This window comes from Pantherophis guttatus, chromosome 1 (genome assembly GCF_059756535.1).
Source record: "Pantherophis guttatus breed Tessera chromosome 1, ASM5975653v1, whole genome shotgun sequence".
Classification (NCBI taxonomy): Eukaryota; Metazoa; Chordata; class Lepidosauria; order Squamata; family Colubridae; genus Pantherophis; species Pantherophis guttatus.
The window spans coordinates 326419984-326437994 of NC_142063.1; the positions used below are offsets into that span (position 1 = coordinate 326419984).

The following is an 18011-nucleotide window of genomic DNA, read 5'->3' on the forward strand; positions in this document are numbered from 1 at the left end:
CTGTTTTCTTCCTAGGGTTGAGAGAAAGTTATTCCAAGTTCAAAAATTTCACCTTATTCCAAGATTCTGCTGGATTCCCTGGATTTGGACATATGGGAAATACATCATTAGATCTCCCAAAGCAGAACTCTTTCTTTTCCTTTGTAGGCTTAAAAGAAGTTTTAAGTAGCACTGCAGGTTTAAACTACCTGATAAGTGGTGTCTAAAATGTATTCCCAACCAATACCATTCTCCCCACCTCATCTCTGAAATTGCTCTCAGCCATAGGGTAGAGAACAATCGGTTTCAGAATCCAACAGTTGAGGATTGATTTATGAAAATTCACTTGAGAATAGTTTACATTTTCTACAAGCCAGAAAATGAAGCCAAGTTTTTGGATTTAGTATTAATGCACTGCCCTCTTCTGACTGATTCTATATAGTTCAAGGAAGATAAAAGGCTCCATGTATAAATAAATACAGTAACCAAGATACAGACAGATTTCAGACTAGGAATTCAAAACCAGAAAAGAATGTATTATCTTCTTTTCCAGGGGTTTACAAGCATATTATTGTCCTTGCATCTTTTGGAAAGGGGCCATATTTCCTCTGAATTAGAGAAAAAGCAACTTCCCAGATTCTGCTTTTTCTATCTGAATTTGATAGAATAGGGAGAAAATATGTCCTGGAAAATGTTCCTTCTGGTGCAGTTTAAATAATCCACATATTATATCTACTCAGAGTTAAATTCAGTTGTGTCTGGTCGTATTCATAGAAGAGACTGCATCACACCTGAAGTTCACTATTTTCAAATTCAGCTACTGGGGAACATGGTGAAATGCTCTAGATTTCAAGGTAAAAGGGTGCTTTGGAGGATTTGGAGATGCAAACATAGCACCTGTTTACAATCCTTAAGCCTGGTGTCTGATTTAAGGAAATACAGATCAGAATCTATCTTTGTATCCCAATATACTCTGAGGCACTTTTTTGGAATCAGATCCAAAATGCTATTTTGTCCTACTCTAATATTGTGATTGGATATATTGTGTGACCCTAGAAAATTGGACTAATTTCAATGGATAGGTGATGGATGTTAATCCTATGTAAAGTTTCATTCTAACACATCCATCCACAAGGATGTTCCAGTTTAGAGTGAAATGTCAACCAACTAACAATAACTTACTCAGCAAATAATTACTGTATGAAAATTCTAGTTCAGCATGATGTGTGAATCCAGTTTAGACATGCTATCGTATGTTATACCATGTTTCCTTGAAAATAAGTCCGGGTCTTATATTTTTTTGAGGGGATCAAAAGACCCATTAGGACTTATTTTCAGGAATGTCTTATTTTGCAACCAACTGTCCACTCCCTCCCATCATCTGCTTGCCCATGGCCGCAATGGCTTAAAGGGCTTCCCAGGGCAGACACACTTTTCACTGGAGAAATGACAGAGACTGGAAGCTTTGCCTGCTTGCAAATAGGGTGCTTTCAGCTCTGTTTCAAAGCACCCAATTTGCAAGCAGGCAAAGCTTCCAGTCTCCCTCTGGGCAAAAAGTGTGTGGTGGATCCAAGCGGAGGCAGAGGCACAGGGGGGGAGGCATGTGATCCCCAACGTGCTGTCCACTCCACCCCACCATCTCTCGGCTTGCCTGTTGCCGCACAGGGCATCAGGATTGCCTGCCTCTTCCCCTCCCCCTTGGTGACTCTGTCTCTGCCTGCTGCCAGTGCTACTGCACAAGCCTCCTGCGAGCCTCCCATGAGCCAGGCGGCCACGCAGCATGTCCGGATTGCCTGTCTCCCCCCCGCCTCTGCCTTCGTGCTCAGACTTATCTGCACTGTGCCAAGGAGCCGGTGGGCTATGGCTGCTGCCAAACATCGTCGGCTCATGCATGCTCACCACCTCTTGTGCTAGTCATACCCATTCCCTGGGCTTATTTGGGGGGTAGGGCTTATATTAATTAATCAGGTTAGGGCTTATTTTCGGGGTGGATCTTATTTTCGGGAGATAAGAAAAGTGGACAACCTTCAGGCTGTTTTTGCATTATCTGGTAAACCTAAATAAATGCTGGATTAAAAAAAAAAGAACCAAAAAGAATATTTCTTCCAAGAGTCTGTTAAAAAATCATTGTATACAAAAACCATAGTATGCAAATAGAAACAATGCAAAGCAGTAAATTGGAAAATTTGAAAACTAAGTAGAATACAGGCTTCATTTACCTGTTTCCTTTTTTCTTAAAGCACATCACACTATGAAGAGGACCCAATGCACTTCTAAGTTCCAAACATCTGGAAAATAGAAAATCTGGGTGACTTTCTCAAAAGAAATTACAATATATATTACTCATAATACGTAAGAAATTCTAAAAGTTTTATAAACCAGTAGCCCCCAACCTTTGGGCGCCAAGGACCAGTTCTTTGGAGAGAAGTTTTTCCATGGACCATAGGGGACGTGGTTTTGCATGCTGCCTGCATCCTGTGGATGGGACTTTGCTTATTTGTGCAGACCAGTTTCTAGCATGCTGCAGACCAGTGCTGATCTAAGGATCCCATAGTAGTTTAATTAAGAGATGACAAGGGCATGAGTGACTTTGGTGCATCCTCTTCTAGCAACTTGTACACAAGTCACATCTATGCAAAAATCCAATCAAAGTCTTCCCCTGCTCTCCAAATTGGAAACCTAAAGCCAGGAGAACTGCCGGATTGTAGGACTGTCCTTTCCACAGGAGTTCAATCCTATTAGACACAAACAGACCAATATGTTTCTGAATCAGGAATCCCTCCTCCTTGTCTGGGTTGAGTCTAATTTTTTATATCCAAACTCTGATAGCCTCCAGATCCATGACTTCTACTGAATCTCCCAATAGGCCTAGGGTAGAGCTGTGTAGCAAACATACACATTGTACATAAGTACTGCACAGTGATGGTACAGTACTTCATCCCAAACTGATGGATTACTTTTCTCAACGGTTTCCTAAAGTTACCCATTCCAAGATATGACACAGGACTTAACCATGAGACATTCCATTAAGAACATATTTTATAATTCTGTAACTGTTCTTGGAGCAAATTCTCACAATTACCAACATTTGGCCCCATTTGCAACACTCTGCCCCTATTTTTCAACCCTCACAAGCAATCCAGAAAGATACTGTGGTTGATATTATCAAAAGCTGCTAAAGGATCTAGAACAGGCCTATCAAACTGGCAGCCCGTGGGCCAGATACTTCACACACAGGCCACACCCGCCTCGGCTCTGCAAAGGCAAAAAATGTCATGATAAATCCAGAGGTGGATTCTACTTACCTTTACTACCGGTTTGCAAGAAATAATTAGAAGACAGTAGTTGTCCAATTTTATTCAATTGGGTCTCCTGAGAAGCAGGTGAAGCCATGTACCAGCCTCTACCACCTCCCATTTCCTCAAAGAAGCATTGACTATATCCTGCATCACTAGGCAGGTAGGGCAAGGATCTGATCTACTGCTGGCCGAGTTAAAATTGCAGAGGATTGTATCCATTTCTTTAGAATCTACAGGATCAAAAAAAAAAATCTGTCCTTTCTATAGATTCTGCTCATTCAGCAGAGATCAAATTATGCTTCATTTATCATTAAATGATAAATTTATCATTTAGAGTAAGCTCAAAGCTTACTCTTTATCATTACAGAGTAAGCTCAAAGCTAAGCTTTAACTCATGTCTGGTCACATTTGCCTCTTGTTTTATCCCAAGCATTGTTCCAGGCATCTCTTCAGCCATTTCATTTCCCAGAGGCCCTCACTGAACCACTAGGCACCATAGGATTGGCAGGCAAGGAAAGGCTCCTCGGGGGTAAGTTTATCAAATGCCCTAGCACTTCTGTGTTCCAGAGAGCAACAAGGTAGCCAAAAAGAGTCCTGACCAAAAGCAAAAATGTCATTCGATAAACCTGCTGTGTTCATCAGATATCTGGGAAAAATAAGCCCCTCCTCCCAGGCAGGTCTAGTTAACCTTAAAAGATCACAAGAGAATGATCTGATGTAAATGAAAATGAACTGATATAAAAGCCTCCCCACAAAGGAAATCACAACACATCTGCTCCAAGGTGAATATGGTCTTTCATGTTAGGCCACTGATGGGGATGGGACCATGATTGTCATGACAGCCATGAAACCCTAGGCTGCCTCTGATTTCAGAGAGGGAAGATTGAAATCACCCAGTACAGGTAGTCCTCAACGTACGACCACAATTGAGCCCAAAATTTCTGTTGTTAAGTGAGACATTTGTTAAGTGAGTTTTGACCCATTTTACGACTTTTCTTGCCATAGTTAAGTGAATCGCCACAGTTGATAAGTTAGTAACCTGGTTGTTAAGTGACTCTGGCTTCCCCATTGACTTTGCTGGTCAGAAGGTCACAAAAGGGAATCACATGACCTTGGGACACAGCAATTGTCATAAATATGAACCAGTTGCCAAGTGTCTGAATTTTGATCACATGACCCTGGGGTCGTGTGAAAAATGATCATAAATCACTTTTTTCAGTGCCGTTATAACTTTGAAAGTCACTAAATGAAATGTTCTAAGTTGAGGACTACCTGTACTAGCAGTCTAGGCCACAAAACCCCCACCATGAGATTAAGCAGCTTGATAAAGCATTTGGAAGGATGTTAGGATTGCCATCCCTAGCCTGTTCCTTTGGCCCCAAGTCTTGAGCATGTATTTATTAGAACTAACAAGAGAATTTTAAAAACAAATGGCAAGTATTAGGACTTTTGACTTCTCTATTTGTTCTGAGGAATATGGCATAATTAATGTTACCTACGTTATGTATTAAACGGTTAGGAAAACATTGCAAATAATTTGATATTAGTGACCAGATTTCAAATGACAGGAAGAGTGGAATTATTTTAAATATAGAACTCTCCTATATTTGTTCATTCTTTTGATTTTGTTCCTCAGTTCCTGAGAGTTCAGGGGAGAATCCCAAAATCTGAGATTTAAGAGAGCAATGTAACAGTGCTTTCATGTGTGTGGGTGCATGTGTGCATTCATAAACACTTTTTAAGCAATCCAGAGAACAAAATGTTTCTTAAACAAATAACTTAAATCAGATTATATAGTAATATTTTAAAGTTCTATGAATATTCCACACTTAGGCGCACCACCATTTTGCATAGCAACTGTCTCCAACCGCCACCCTAGCCGTTATATCAGGCAGCCCAGTGGACTCCTGAGCGACGCAGCTATTTGACCAATGGGAATGAAAGGCGGCCTTTCAGAGGACCAATAGCACCCCAAGTGCTCAGGCCTTGATATGGACTATTCTAGAATGAAGGCGGTTGTGACGTCTCTAGGCCCGCCCCTTCGTTTCGTCAGACCTGGGTAAAGTCAGGCGGGAGCGTGCGTACACTCGCTCCTTTCCTTTTTTTTTCTCCTCCAGAAGTAGCCGGGAGCGATGGCGGTGAAGGCGCTCAACCCTAAAGCTGAGGTAGCGCGGGCTCAAGCAGCTCTGGCGGTCAATATCAGCGCGGCGCGGGGCCTGCAGGATGTGCTCAGGACCAATCTCGGGCCCAAAGGAACCATGAAAATGTAAGGCGGGGGGGGGGAAGGGGGAGGGGGCTCGTTGTAGGAGCTGAGGGTTGGGGAGGAGAGGCGTGGCCACGCCTTAGCCACGCCCACCCACATGGCGTTGGAGGCCGGGAGTGGCGTGGTGAACGCGTGCGCAAAATAGCCTCGAACCCACCTACCGATATGCTCCTTTGTACGTAGCCTTTCCACAGCGTTGTCAAATCATATTTTCTTTTATAAAAATGGAAAGGATCAGGCAGTACCAGTAGTGGCATCTATTTTTTTAAAAAAAAACAAATACATGCAGAGAGACAGCAAATATGTCTACAGGGCGTGTAATTAGTTAAAAAGCACTGAGCGGTACGATAAACTTCCAGATGAGCATAAAATACTTATATGTTCTGCCTCAAGTCAATTTAGAGTGATTACATATAAGGCTTGCTTCATTTTATCTCTACGCAGTTAGTTAGGAATCTTTATTCAATGCACATCCTGCCTTTTGTACTGGAGTTTGAGGTGCCATGCGTAGTCTGCCCTCCTCCTGTTTGTCCCCACATGGGTTGGGCTTAGAGAGACCACAAGTAGCTCAAAATCACCTGTGAGCTTGTGTGGCTGGAGGTGGACTAGGACCTGTATTTTACTAGTCCCAACTCCTTACCCCACTGGTTCTCTAAATTAGGCTTTGAGCATAAAATTGTCCCATCAGGCAATTAATTTTGTACAAGTCAGAATTTGAAACATACTAATTGAACACAATTGTCTTACCTTTGAGGGTGGGGGTGGGTTTACAACTTTGCTCGTCCACCATCACAGGTGGAGCACTGTTAGCATGTACTTGGCTTAATTATCAATGCATGGTGTCAGCTGAATGAAAGCATGGCAGGTTTGATTGGCCAGATCTTAGTCTGAGGCAATGTCATAGGTTTATAATTGTACCTCTCCCAAAATTAGCACTCTTACACAACTCCAAAGTACTGAAGTTGTTATGCCGTCTCCATCTGGTTGCTGTAACTGGCTGGAGGAGGAGATAGCATTAGAAGAATATTCCCTTGATTAATAGGATAGTCAGTTCCAGAATTGAAAGTAGAAAAGAGAGCCTTGGTGGTCATGGTGCCTGCTTAGCATTTCTGTTACATAAGTTTTTCTTTCACAGTGATTGTATTATTTTATTGGTCAAGCCCCAAACTATTTTTGCTAAATCCCCATCTCTTTTTCTCTCTAAAGAGAAAGTCAAGGCTATGGAATGCATGCCAAACAATCAGAAGGTTCTCCACATTGGGGTGGCAATGTGGGTCCTTTATACAAGTAGTCCTCGACTTATTACCACAATTAACTGCAAAATTTATGTTGCTAAGTGAGACATTTTTGTGACTTTTCTTGCGACAATTGTTAAGTGAATCACTGCACTTGTTAAATTAGAAACCCAGTTAAATGAATCTGGCTTCCCCATTGACTTTGCTTGTCAGAAGGTTGCAAAAGTTGGTCACATAACCCTAAAACACTGCAAACAACATGAGTCATTTGCCAAGCATCTGAATTTTGATCATATGACCATGGGGATGCTGCAACGATCATGTGAAAAACAGTTGTAAATCACTTTTTTCACTACTGTTGTAACTTTGAATAGTCACTAAACGAATTTGTAAGTTGAGGACTACATGTAATGATATTCTTCATTTCAAATTATGATGGTTGGGTTAAGATATATATTTATTAATAGGTCTTTCCTTAATGATATTTATGATGAGCCCAAAAAAGGAAACATAATTTGCTTTGAAATGTCATCTCTTTTTGCAAAACTATTGAATCATCCTTTGTACTATGACACAGTAAGGATAGTGATATTAGTAAATTAAATTTGTCAGGTCCTTTTGCCCAAACACTTGGAAAAGGAACTGGGATTGAGGGCTGATGGCTTTGCTTTCTGTTTTCCATAGGCTTGTATCTGGTGCTGGTGATATCAAGCTTACCAAAGATGGCAATGTCCTGCTTCATGAGATGGTAAGCTTTCCCTTCCCTTCCAAGAACATAAGTTTAAAATATCAAGTCATACAATATATTCTAGAAGTTTTATTTACATGCAGAAAAGAAGCATGTTGCTAGATCTTACTAGGTGAACACTTTTGGTGATACAGTGTTACTAAAATGTTATGTCAAAGTTACTGATGATTTTATATTTTATTTCAGCACAAAATGCTGTGTTTTGTTCAAATTGTGTAACAATATTCTCGAAGGATCTGTTGATCAAAGCATAAACTTCTCTGCTTTTATGGTTCAAAGATTAGAATATATACATTGCTGGTGTTACTGTGGATTGTTTCTTCAAGTGATTAAATTGATAACAAAGCACAATAGTAAAAGGAGGAGGAATGTATTCATTTTTATTTGATTTCTATGGCCGCCCATCTCAACAAATGACTCTGGGTGGTATACATCATAAAACTTAAAAAGAAATACATACAGTTGTTGAGTGGAACTATTGCCATGGATGTTAATATAGTTAAGAAACACCGAATACATTTGGGATCCCAGGTACATATTCAAGTATTCACGCCTTATGAATGGCCAGTAGGTATGCGGTCATCTTGATATATGAAGGGAAAATATTCCAGAAGGCAGAGGTTAAGGCAGAGAAATGACATTCCTGGCCGGCAGGCCCCGTGACATGCCAACCTAACCTCCTGCATCAAATTGGATGGGTAGAAATGACTGGGAGAGGACAGTCTCTTAGCTAGCTTGGTTTCAAGCCATGAAGGGTTTTAAATACAATAATGGCCATTATGGCCACCCATCTCAACAAGTCTCTATGGGTGGTATACATCATAAAGCATAAAAAAAATAAAAGCTTGGAGTTTTTGAATGCTCTTCCTGGGGAACCCCATGTAGAGCATATTGCAGTAATCCAGAAAAGAGCTCATGAGTGACTAAGCAAAGGAATGACATTTTGATGATACTCTTTTTGTTCTCTTTACATCCATCAGCAAATCCAACATCCAACAGCTTCCTTGATAGCCAAAGTAGCAACAGCACAAGATGACATCACTGGTGATGGGACTACTTCTAACGTCCTTATAATTGGTGAGCTGCTCAAGCAGGCAGATCTCTATATTTCAGAGGTATGTGACAGTGTTATATGTCATATATGTACTTGTAATCTGCATGAGGACATCTTCATTTTGCTTTCAGATTTAAAGCTGAGTGAGAAATTATTGGTGTTGCTATTAAAACAAGAGTTAGTTGCACCATCCCTATTTTGCTAAATCAAAGTGAATATCCATTAACTAGATTAAAATTTCAATCTTTGTAGCATGTTTAACAAATTAATTTTATTTTTCCTGTGGCTCTGAACTTTTATTTATTCAGATTAGGGGTGGTATATAATTGTTTTGACCACAGTATGTGAGAAATTTTTGAGTCTGTTGCACAGTGAACACCCAAATGAGCTTCATAGTTCCTTTGGCATAATTCTGTGCAAGAATAAACTGTACTTTAACCTCTGCATTGAAAGGACTTTTTCCTTTTATATGTATTCAAAAGGACAGTACAATGTGTCTTCATGCGCAGCCCGATCATCTAAAAAAGTTGAAATAGTTTTCCCTGAAATCACTTGATTTAATCTATTGTTGCATAGGCAGATTTTCCATTGTTTTCTTTTCTCTCAAATGTTACCATTAATAATGTCATAATAATATATTAAATGTATATGCCATTCAGCTCGCAGGGATTGGGCAGCTTCAGTACCTGCTTCAGGGGTTTAAAGTATGTCTGCAGAGGTTTTTTTTTTAAAAAAATAATAATAAAAGGAAATTGCTTGTGGAAACTGATTGCTTGATTTTTGCCTATAACCAGAGTATGAAATTGTATATGTGTGCATGGTTTTTTAAAAATTGTTTGTTTGGTATTAGGGGTTACATCCTCGATTAGTTACAGAAGGATTTGAAGTTGCAAAAGAAAAAGCTCTTCAGGTCCTGGAGCAGGTCAAAGTAGCAAAGGAAATGGACAGGGAAACACTCCTAGATGTTGCTAGAACTTCCCTCCGCACAAAGGTCCATGCTGAGCTTGCTGATATCTTAACTGAGGTGAGTTTTATGGATTTGTGTTATCCAAAAATAAATTCTATATAATTCCCATATTTAAAGTGAAGTGGATTCCTGGAGGAGGGATAGTTGAGTTACTAAATTCTGTAGTCCTGTTTGATGAGGCTTGTTCTCTTTTCTTTGAAGGCTGTGGTCGATTCGATTCTGGCAATCAGAAAACCAAACGAGCCAATAGATCTTTATATGGTTGAAATAATGGAGATGAAGCACAAATCTGAAACAGACACAACGTAGGTATAAGATAAATGGACTCTGTTCCCAAAGCCTTGAAACATATCAGTCTTACATTTCCTTCTGGCAGAATTGTCACTGTTCCACATCATGCTCCAGATTTTGGATCTTGTGGAATTCCGTGCCAGCATGACAGAGAATTGTGGGAATTACTGTTCAACACTGTGGGCCCTAGGATGGAAGATATACTACACTGTTTCAGCTTTATAATATCTGATAAATAAAGATACATAGTTATCTTTTATTCTGAACTGTTAAAGGGATTGAAGCCAAAGTTTCATAAGTGTGAAGTACTTAGAACCAAGGGCATGGGTGAATTCTGCATTGGCTTTTGCAATGGCTAATGGAGTCAGACACCATGCAAGATTAAAATTTGCCTCAGATTTATTTAGTGACATGCTGTGCTAAAGCAGTATGTTTGGATCTGAAAGGGATACACAACAAAGTTGTTCCTAGGAGTCCTAATTTTAGCATGAAATGCATGAGACTAGAAGGGATAAACAATTGAAACTAACTTCTTAAAAAGCTATTTTAAATATCTTTTACAGCCTAATAAAAGGACTTGTCCTGGACCATGGCGCTCGTCATCCTGACATGAAGAAGAGGCTTGAAGATGCTTACATCCTTATTTGCAATGTGTCACTAGAATATGAAAAAACGTATGTATACATTAGAATTTACAGCTCTAATTGGGACTTGCAAACTGAGCTGGTTTAATCCTACATTTCTGGAGTTTGGTATTTGGCTTATAGGATCTTCTTGGTTGAAATCCACTATTTCTGGTGTCAATTACTTCTGACTGCCCTTACCTTCACCTATATGTTTACTGGGATAGAAAACAAATCAGGCCAGATATGATTAGTATTTGAATGGGAGACACCACATAATGCTTAGATGATATGCTAGACTTGGGAGATGAAAAAATCCTGGAAGGTGACAATGGAAAACTATTTCTGTATAGTTGTCAAGAAAACTGCCTGAGTTTTGTCCATGTAATTCCTGGAAGTTAGGTTTGACCCAAATGTTAGGTTACTTTTTATGTTTCCTGTCTAACTTAAATTCTGACAGCATTTTTTTTTCTCCAGAGAGGTGAATTCTGGATTCTTTTATAAGAGTGCAGAAGAAAGAGAAAAGCTTGTTAAAGCAGAAAGAAAGTTCATTGAAGAAAGAGTGAATAAAATCATAGAATTGAAAAATTCAGTTGTTGGGGATTCAAATAAAAGTTTTATTGTCATCAACCAAAAGGTAAGAGAAGGGTTTGGTATTGATTGAGATGGTCCAAAGTGCATTGGACAAAATTTGCATCCAGATTTTGTTGATCCATTTTATCAGAAATGGGCAATTTGTGCAAATGGCTATTTGTCAACATTTGTTACTTGTGGTATTGTAAATGATCCAGAATTTCTGGGAGTCAAATTACATTTTATTATGCAAATAACATAAACTGACGATAAATTCATCATTAACAGACATTTAGCTATAATAGGAACCCCAGTGGTCCATTAAATCATGGTATTGTTGCATCTTTTCTGTATTTAATTTTTCAGTATAAGCTTTATTTAAACCCGAGTAGATCTGCTTATTGCATGGTCTTCTGTATTTTCAGGGGATTGATCCTTTCTCCCTGGATGCACTTGCAAAAGAAGGGATAGTAGCACTGCGCAGAGCAAAGCGAAGAAATATGGAGAGGTCAGTTTCTGCAAAAACCTGGGGACTGCCTTGGGCTGACACTGCTGTTTCTTTTCCTTTGAAAATGTTTAGCTGCTAATACAGCATCTTGTTGCAAATCAGAAAAGTGACATCCAAAACTTTTGAGAGGAGTGGTCTTCTCTTACGTTATAATTCTAATCTTAGATGTTTGGAAAACATTAGGAAATTTATAAACAATGTGTTCTTTAGAATTTATTCAAAATAAATTTAGAATATTGGTATAAATTAACATCTTTAATCGCTTTGCATTGTTAGTATTACATAAAGATATTCACATATTGATCCCCCTTTTTTAGAACAAAGGGACTGCTTAATATTCTTGGTTGCATTTAAAAATAAGAGCAGGTATTGCCACCAGCCTAAGTCCTGGTTTACTGAATAAATCACAGCTTGGTTCACAACTTGCCAAGCCAAATCAAGTATGTATGTAAACACAGACTATAACAGAAATATCCAAGCATATTCTTTATGTTCAGGTTAACTCTTGCCTGTGGAGGTATTGCTATGAATTCTGTAGATGACCTTTCCATTGACTGCCTGGGACATGCAGGTCTTGTCTATGAATATACCTTGGTGAGTTTGATTTTTGTAGTATGTAATTCTTTTCAGTTTGATTTCTGTGGCAAGCATAATTAATACCTAACTTCAATAGTTTTATGTTATTCATCAGCTGAGTGGGTAGATGGATGGGTGGAAGAACGTTTCATAGAATTAGAGCTGCTCTTTGAGGGAGCTGAGTGATTTAGAAATATGCTAAATTAATCTTGGAATTCTTAGATATTACTCAATAGAGCAAACTCAGAGTTTTTTAAAAAACATAAAAATAGGCATAGTAATAAGAATATAATAAATGTACTGTTTAAAATTATAGAAAACCAAATATATATCACATAGCATTTATGATCCTTAAATAATGTCTGAATTGTTCTCTCTGCACAGGGTGAAGAGAAATTCACTTTTATTGAGAAGTGTGAAAACCCTCGTTCTGTGACTCTGTTGATCAAGGGACCGAATAAGCACACACTGACACAGATCAAGGATGCTGTAAGAGATGGACTGCGTGCTGTCAAAAATGCCATTGAGGATGGTGAGTCAGGATTAGAAGCACTTCATATTTTAGTAGCCTCAGGGCAGCCAATTGATTAAATGAAGTTTTATTTTAATATTACTTCAATTACTATATTTGATTAATAGCATTTTGAAAATTCACTTTTATCAAAAAGAGGTCCAGTAGCTCGAAGTGGCATACATAGCACTCCCTTCTCTGATTTTTCCAACAAAAGCAATGGTTAGGGGCAGATTAGACTGACTAAAGAGCTTCTTTGTCTGTAGATTTGAATATGCATCTCTCTGGTCTTTAGTCTTCACATCTTGAAGTTGCCTACATTGGTTCACTAATTTTACTTTGGAGAATACAGTGGAATCTAAAACTTCATGAATGGTGCTGCTTAAGACTGATCTCAAATAAGGAAAATTGTATTTGCAGGAAATTATATTTTAAAATGCTAAGTTCAGCATTCTTCATATTTCAAGGTTTTCTTGTGGATAAACATTTTTGCTTCAGGATACTTTTGTGTTGCTACATTTAGATAAGCCCAGTAGTACCTCCTATGTGATTGATGTGTTTTGGTTATGTGAGTACCAATATAATTGAGATTGTGGTGATGGCTAACAAAACAACATAAATTCTCTCATAAAATAGAACTACCACACCAGCTCTGGCTCCTAGTAGTGCCTGTGCTAGTATAGCTAAGCCATCTTGAATGAACATAGGTGTTGCAACTTACAATACACTGCTAAGGCAATTATAGCCAACCCCCCCCCCCCCTTTCTTTTGTAAACTGAAGCATAATAATGCACTAAAACTTCAGATTAATGAGTTTCGATATTTTAAAATAATTATAAGTAGTTACTATTGTCCTGCCTTTCAACTGAAAACTATTTTAAAGGTACATAAATGTATAGTGGGAGGAGGGAATGAAGGTAAAATAAGACTACCACATAGATGATGATTGTACAAACATCAGAGGCATACAGCATGTGTTGAGTTTGAAAGATTTTTCCAGACTTAAAATTCTTCCTTTAAGAAGACTTGAGAACTCCCAAAAGCTTTATATTTAAGAAATAGGGTTACCCTTTTAAAACACTATTTCCTTGGCTGTCTGTTCTGCATTTTGTTGCAGGATTGATGTTAACAAATGATTTTTTTATTCTCCAGGCTGTGTAGTTCCAGGTGCTGGAGCCTTGGAGGTGGCAATAGCTGATGCACTTGTAAAACATAAGCCCAGTGTGAAAGGAAGAAGCCAGTTGGGGGTTCAGGCATTTGCTGATGCATTGCTGATCATTCCTAAGGTAGGAAGCTTCTGGACTCGAATAGCATTCTTGAGCTCTGTAGTTACCATCGACAAGACTTTCCAGCTATCAGCAGAGATACAGCTGAAATGAAAATGAAAAGGAGTGGGTGTCAGTCAGTTTTAAGTATATATTGGGCATTTACTAAATACCAAATAGCTCATTTTTGACAGAGTGAACAATAGAAAATACCCCCCCCCCTTTATTTATTCTTACAGGTACTTGCTCAGAATGCTGGCTACGATCCTCAGGAAACGCTAGTTAAAGTTCAAGCAGAATATGCTGAGTCAGGACAACTAGTGGGGGTGGACCTAAATTCTGGTGAGTACAGAGCAGTGGTTGGGACTAGTATGATTGACAGGGACTTACTTCACAATTCCAACCTGCTGGGTATGTTATGGTCATCAAAGTTTTTCCTTTTACAAACTAAGCTAGCAGATGGTTGATGATTTTTAAAAATGACAGTTACTATAAACTAGTTCAGTTGCAAGCTTTTATCCAGAAAACAGTAGCACAAACTTCTCAAGAGATCCTTGGTGCTGTCTGAGCTTGGTTTCTTGCCAACATTTCTTTATGCAAACTAAGTAACATCAGCACTGATTATGTTACCTAGTTTGGGTAATGAAACATCTGCAAGAAAACAATCAAGCTCAGAGAGCACCAAGGACCCCACAGTTCAACCCTGAGCTGCAAGCATTCTCCTTTATCGATGTTCTCTTTAGAATTTATTGAGGTGAGCTGGTGATAATGGTTGTACTTTTATTTGTGACAATTTAGCAATTACATAAACTTGTAACTGTTAAAAAGGTTACAAATCTGAATATTGTAAAGAAAGCTTGGTCATGTTGCTAATAACCCAGGCAAGGGCAGGCTATAAACATTTGTTGTACATGTAATCCTCAATTTAAATCTCAATTGGGATTGAAATTAAGGTTGCTAAAAGGTGCAGTCATTAAGCAACTTGACTGGACCCAATTTTATGACTCATTTTTATCACAGCCATTAAGCAAATCAGTTTCTTACCACAATCATTAAGCGAATCATATGGATGTTAAGTGAATCACACTATTGTGAAGTGAATCTGATTTCCCCAATTTACATATTGAAAACTGGCTGGGAAAGTTGCAGAATGCTCCCAAAGGAAACAGACAATTTCTTTCCAGTTTCTAAACCATGTTTAACTTGATAGCATATTTATGCATGTCTTCAGTTTCCAACCCAGTTTGTACAAAAGGTCCTTTATAAAACAAAACAACCCTGGCAGTCTTATCAAAAGAAAATGGAACAGATATTATTGTTGCCTTTTAATGAACTTTCTCCTATGTCTTTCAGGTGAGCCAATGGTGGCAGGAGCAGCTGGAATCTGGGACAATTACAGTGTTAAAAAACAGTTGCTTCATTCTAGGTAACATTTTATAGCTAACCATTTTTTAAAAATGACCTCAACTGCATTTGGAATTGTATATAGAATTTGACAAGTAAGACCTGGTTGAGTAAACTTTTTACATAAATAGGTATGTTTTTCCAGACTATTTTAATGCTTGTAACTAGGTATGGAGTCTGATATTTCAGGATTTTTGCTTTTAATGCAGGAAGAAAAAACAGAAATGGCCATATGAACCTTCTTAAGGAATACAAGAAAAGGGGCTGACTGACTGTTTATTAAACGAATGATAAATTAGGCATTTTAACTTTGCATAATGGATTATTGTGGTTTTTATTGTTGTGAGCCACCCTGAGTTTGTTGGAGATAGGGCGGCATATAAGCCTAATAAAATAAAATAAAATAATTAAATAAATAGAGACCAATGAAATTTATCTTCCTGTTTTCTCCAGCACTGTTATTGCTAGCAACATTCTCTTGGTTGATGAAATTATGCGAGCTGGAATGTCATCTCTCAAGGGCTGAATTGGAAGACCTCGAATGGAGAATCTCTACCAACGGTTTCCTGAATTCATGTTAACAGCATCCCTTTTCCAATATGTAATTCAAAAATTATAGGAAGAAGAAAAGTTTACCTTCAGGAATTTGGCCACTCACAAATTGAGATCTTTCATTTCTATAGAAGCAATTACTATTTATTTTTTACATGCACTGAACAAATGCATCTGAAGTTACTGTCTTTCTGCCCATTAAAGTTTTGCCTTCTCTTCAGGCTTGAGTGTTGTCTATTTTAAAAATGCTCATTGTTTATATCATTTTCTATAGTTTCCCCTGCATTAAAAAACCCACCCTTTTTATGACCATGTAGTCCCTTCCTGTAGAGTCAGGGTAATATATGGAGCTGAGCATTTACTGGCTGGATGCCTTTCTTGACACCACATGGGAGTTTGCAGCAGATACTTCTATTCGCCCTAGGAGAGAAACATCGGCCGTTATCTAGGATTGAACTCTCAACCTTCCAAATGGCAGGCGAGCATCATCTCCAATAGGCCACCATGCGACTTATATTTTCTACTGCATTGTTGGTATGAAATTCCATGGCACATATTGCCAGAAAAAACTTACCTTATATATGCATTCAAGGTGGTGCATTACAAATATAAAACATCATAAATCATTAGAATTAAAATCAAGGTGTTAAAATTAGTTTGAAATTAAAAGCCTAGTGATGAAATGCATTTTTGCCATTTTTCTTGAAAGTCTCTAATGGACAAAACACTATACTGGGATGGTGGCTGAGGCACTGGAAAGAGGAGCTTGACAGGCAGGCAGTAGGTATACTGTGTTGGGACATTTGGGCAGGCAAAGGTGAGACATCTTGCCACTGAGTTAGGGTTAGGTTACTCAACTCTTGCTCATTACTACTACATTAAATAGTGTATTTACCATACTCCCCAATTTTCATAGCATTGCAGCACTATAGTTTTGCTGAGTCAAGTGTGGCTTCTTCAAACTGGTTAATAAAATGAGAACCTTTAGAACAGAATTTTTATTGGCCAAGTGTGGCCAATTGGACACAAGGAATTTGTCTTGGTGCTCTCAGTGTACATAAAACGAAAGATACATTCAAGAACCATAAGGTACAACACACAATAATGGTCATAGGGTACAAATAAGCAATCAAATCATACTAGGAAACAATATAAAGGATACAAGCAACAAAGTTACAGTCATGCAGTCGTAAGTGGGAGGAGATGGGTGATAGGAATGATGACAAGATTAATAGTAATAGTAATGCAGACTTAGTGAACAGTTTGACAGTGTTGAGGGAATTATTTGTTTAGCAGAGTGATGGCGTTAGGGAAAAATCTTGTGTCTAGTTCTGCTGTGCAGTGCTCTATAGTGTCGTTTTGAGGGTAGGAGTTGAAACAGTTGATGTCCAGGATGCGAGGGGTCTGTAAGTATTTTCACAGCCCTCTTTTTGACTCATGCAGTATACAGGTCCTCAATGGAAGGCAGGTTGGTAGCCATGGTTTTTTCTGCAGTTCTAATTATCCTCTGAAGTCTGGGTCTGTCTTGTTGGGTTGCAGAACCAAACCAGACAGTTATAGAGGTGCAGGTGACAGATTCAATCATTCCTCTGTAGAACTGGATCAGCAGCTCCTTGGGCAGTTTGAGCTTCCTGAGTTGGCGGCAGAAAGAACATTCTTCATTGTGCATTTTTTTGATGACTTTTTTTTGATGTTAGCTTAACGAAATCTTTTATTTAAAACATAACATTTATTATTTATTTTTATATGCTGCCCTTCTCCGGAGACCCAGGGCGGCTTACAATGCGTTAAGCAATAGCCTTCATACTTTTGTATATTTTTTTATACAAAGTCAGCTTATTGCCCCCACAAACCGGGTCCTCATTTTACCCACCTTAGAAAGGATGGAAGGCTGAGTCAACCTTGAGCCTGGTGAGAATTGAACTCTCAGTAATTGCAGGCAGCTGTTGGACTTTTTTTTAATGTTAGCTTAACGAAAGCTTTTATTTAAAACATAACATTTATATAATAAAATAAGGATCCTTTCGGAGACAAAAGTTTCCAATAGCCATAAATCCCAAGATCAAAAGTGTTTTTCTCTTCCTCTGGGTTTAAGACCAGCACTATGTCGAATAAAAAGAGGGAGAGGAGCGGAGTCCTTCCCCCCCCCCCCCCAAAAAAAAA

General features: G+C 38.6%; 2 protein-coding genes, 1 long non-coding RNA gene and 2 other non-coding genes across 5 annotated transcripts in view; 3 read left to right on the plus strand and 2 right to left on the minus strand.

Moving 5' to 3' along the window:
- Positions 1 to 5167, minus strand: part of PSPH (phosphoserine phosphatase) — a 28893-nt gene extending 23726 nt beyond the window's left edge. Inside the window, exons 1-2 of the mRNA XM_087889055.1 lie at positions 3285 to 5167; positions 2199 to 2267 (exon numbers count right to left, since the gene is read on the minus strand). Coding sequence (XP_087745181.1) covers positions 2199 to 2224 — 26 coding nt within the window. The 5' untranslated portion in view covers positions 2225 to 2267; positions 3285 to 5167. The remainder of the gene's footprint in view (positions 1 to 2198; positions 2268 to 3284) is intronic.
- Positions 4610 to 16068, plus strand: CCT6A (chaperonin containing TCP1 subunit 6A). Its single transcript, XM_034420977.3, has 14 exons — positions 4610 to 5544; positions 7461 to 7524; positions 8505 to 8639; positions 9429 to 9602; positions 9747 to 9850; positions 10400 to 10510; positions 10937 to 11096; positions 11458 to 11540; positions 12038 to 12134; positions 12501 to 12648; positions 13780 to 13913; positions 14132 to 14234; positions 15246 to 15318; positions 15750 to 16068. Exons 1-14 carry the CDS (start codon positions 5411 to 5413, stop codon positions 15820 to 15822), a joined length of 1593 nt encoding a protein of 530 aa, XP_034276868.1. The 5' UTR covers positions 4610 to 5410; the 3' UTR covers positions 15823 to 16068.
- Positions 8943 to 9072, plus strand: LOC117667793 (small nucleolar RNA SNORA22). Its single transcript, XR_004592146.1, has one exon. It is a non-coding gene; the product is annotated as a small nucleolar RNA SNORA22 (small nucleolar RNA).
- Positions 10158 to 10292, plus strand: LOC117667792 (small nucleolar RNA SNORA15). Its single transcript, XR_004592145.1, has one exon. It is a non-coding gene; the product is annotated as a small nucleolar RNA SNORA15 (small nucleolar RNA).
- LOC148116979 (uncharacterized) lies at positions 11738 to 17479 on the minus strand. The gene is made up of 2 exons (XR_015732971.1): positions 16147 to 17479; positions 11738 to 13997 (listed from the first exon to the last, which is right to left on the minus strand). It is a non-coding gene; the product is annotated as an uncharacterized LOC148116979 (long non-coding RNA).
- Between the last annotated feature and the right edge of the window lie 532 nt (positions 17480 to 18011).

Excerpts from the sequence above, each read along its gene's own strand:
- CCT6A (XM_034420977.3), top strand. The coding sequence starts at position 5,411 with ATGGCGGTGAAGGCGCTCAACCCTAAAGCTGAGGTAGCGCGGGCTCAA. Across the intron at positions 10,511-10,936 it reads TCACTAGAATATGAAAAAAC|AGAGGTGAATTCTGGATTCT; the intron begins GTATGTATACAT and ends TTTTTTCTCCAG. Across the intron at positions 13,914-14,131 it reads CATTGCTGATCATTCCTAAG|GTACTTGCTCAGAATGCTGG; the intron begins GTAGGAAGCTTC and ends TTATTCTTACAG.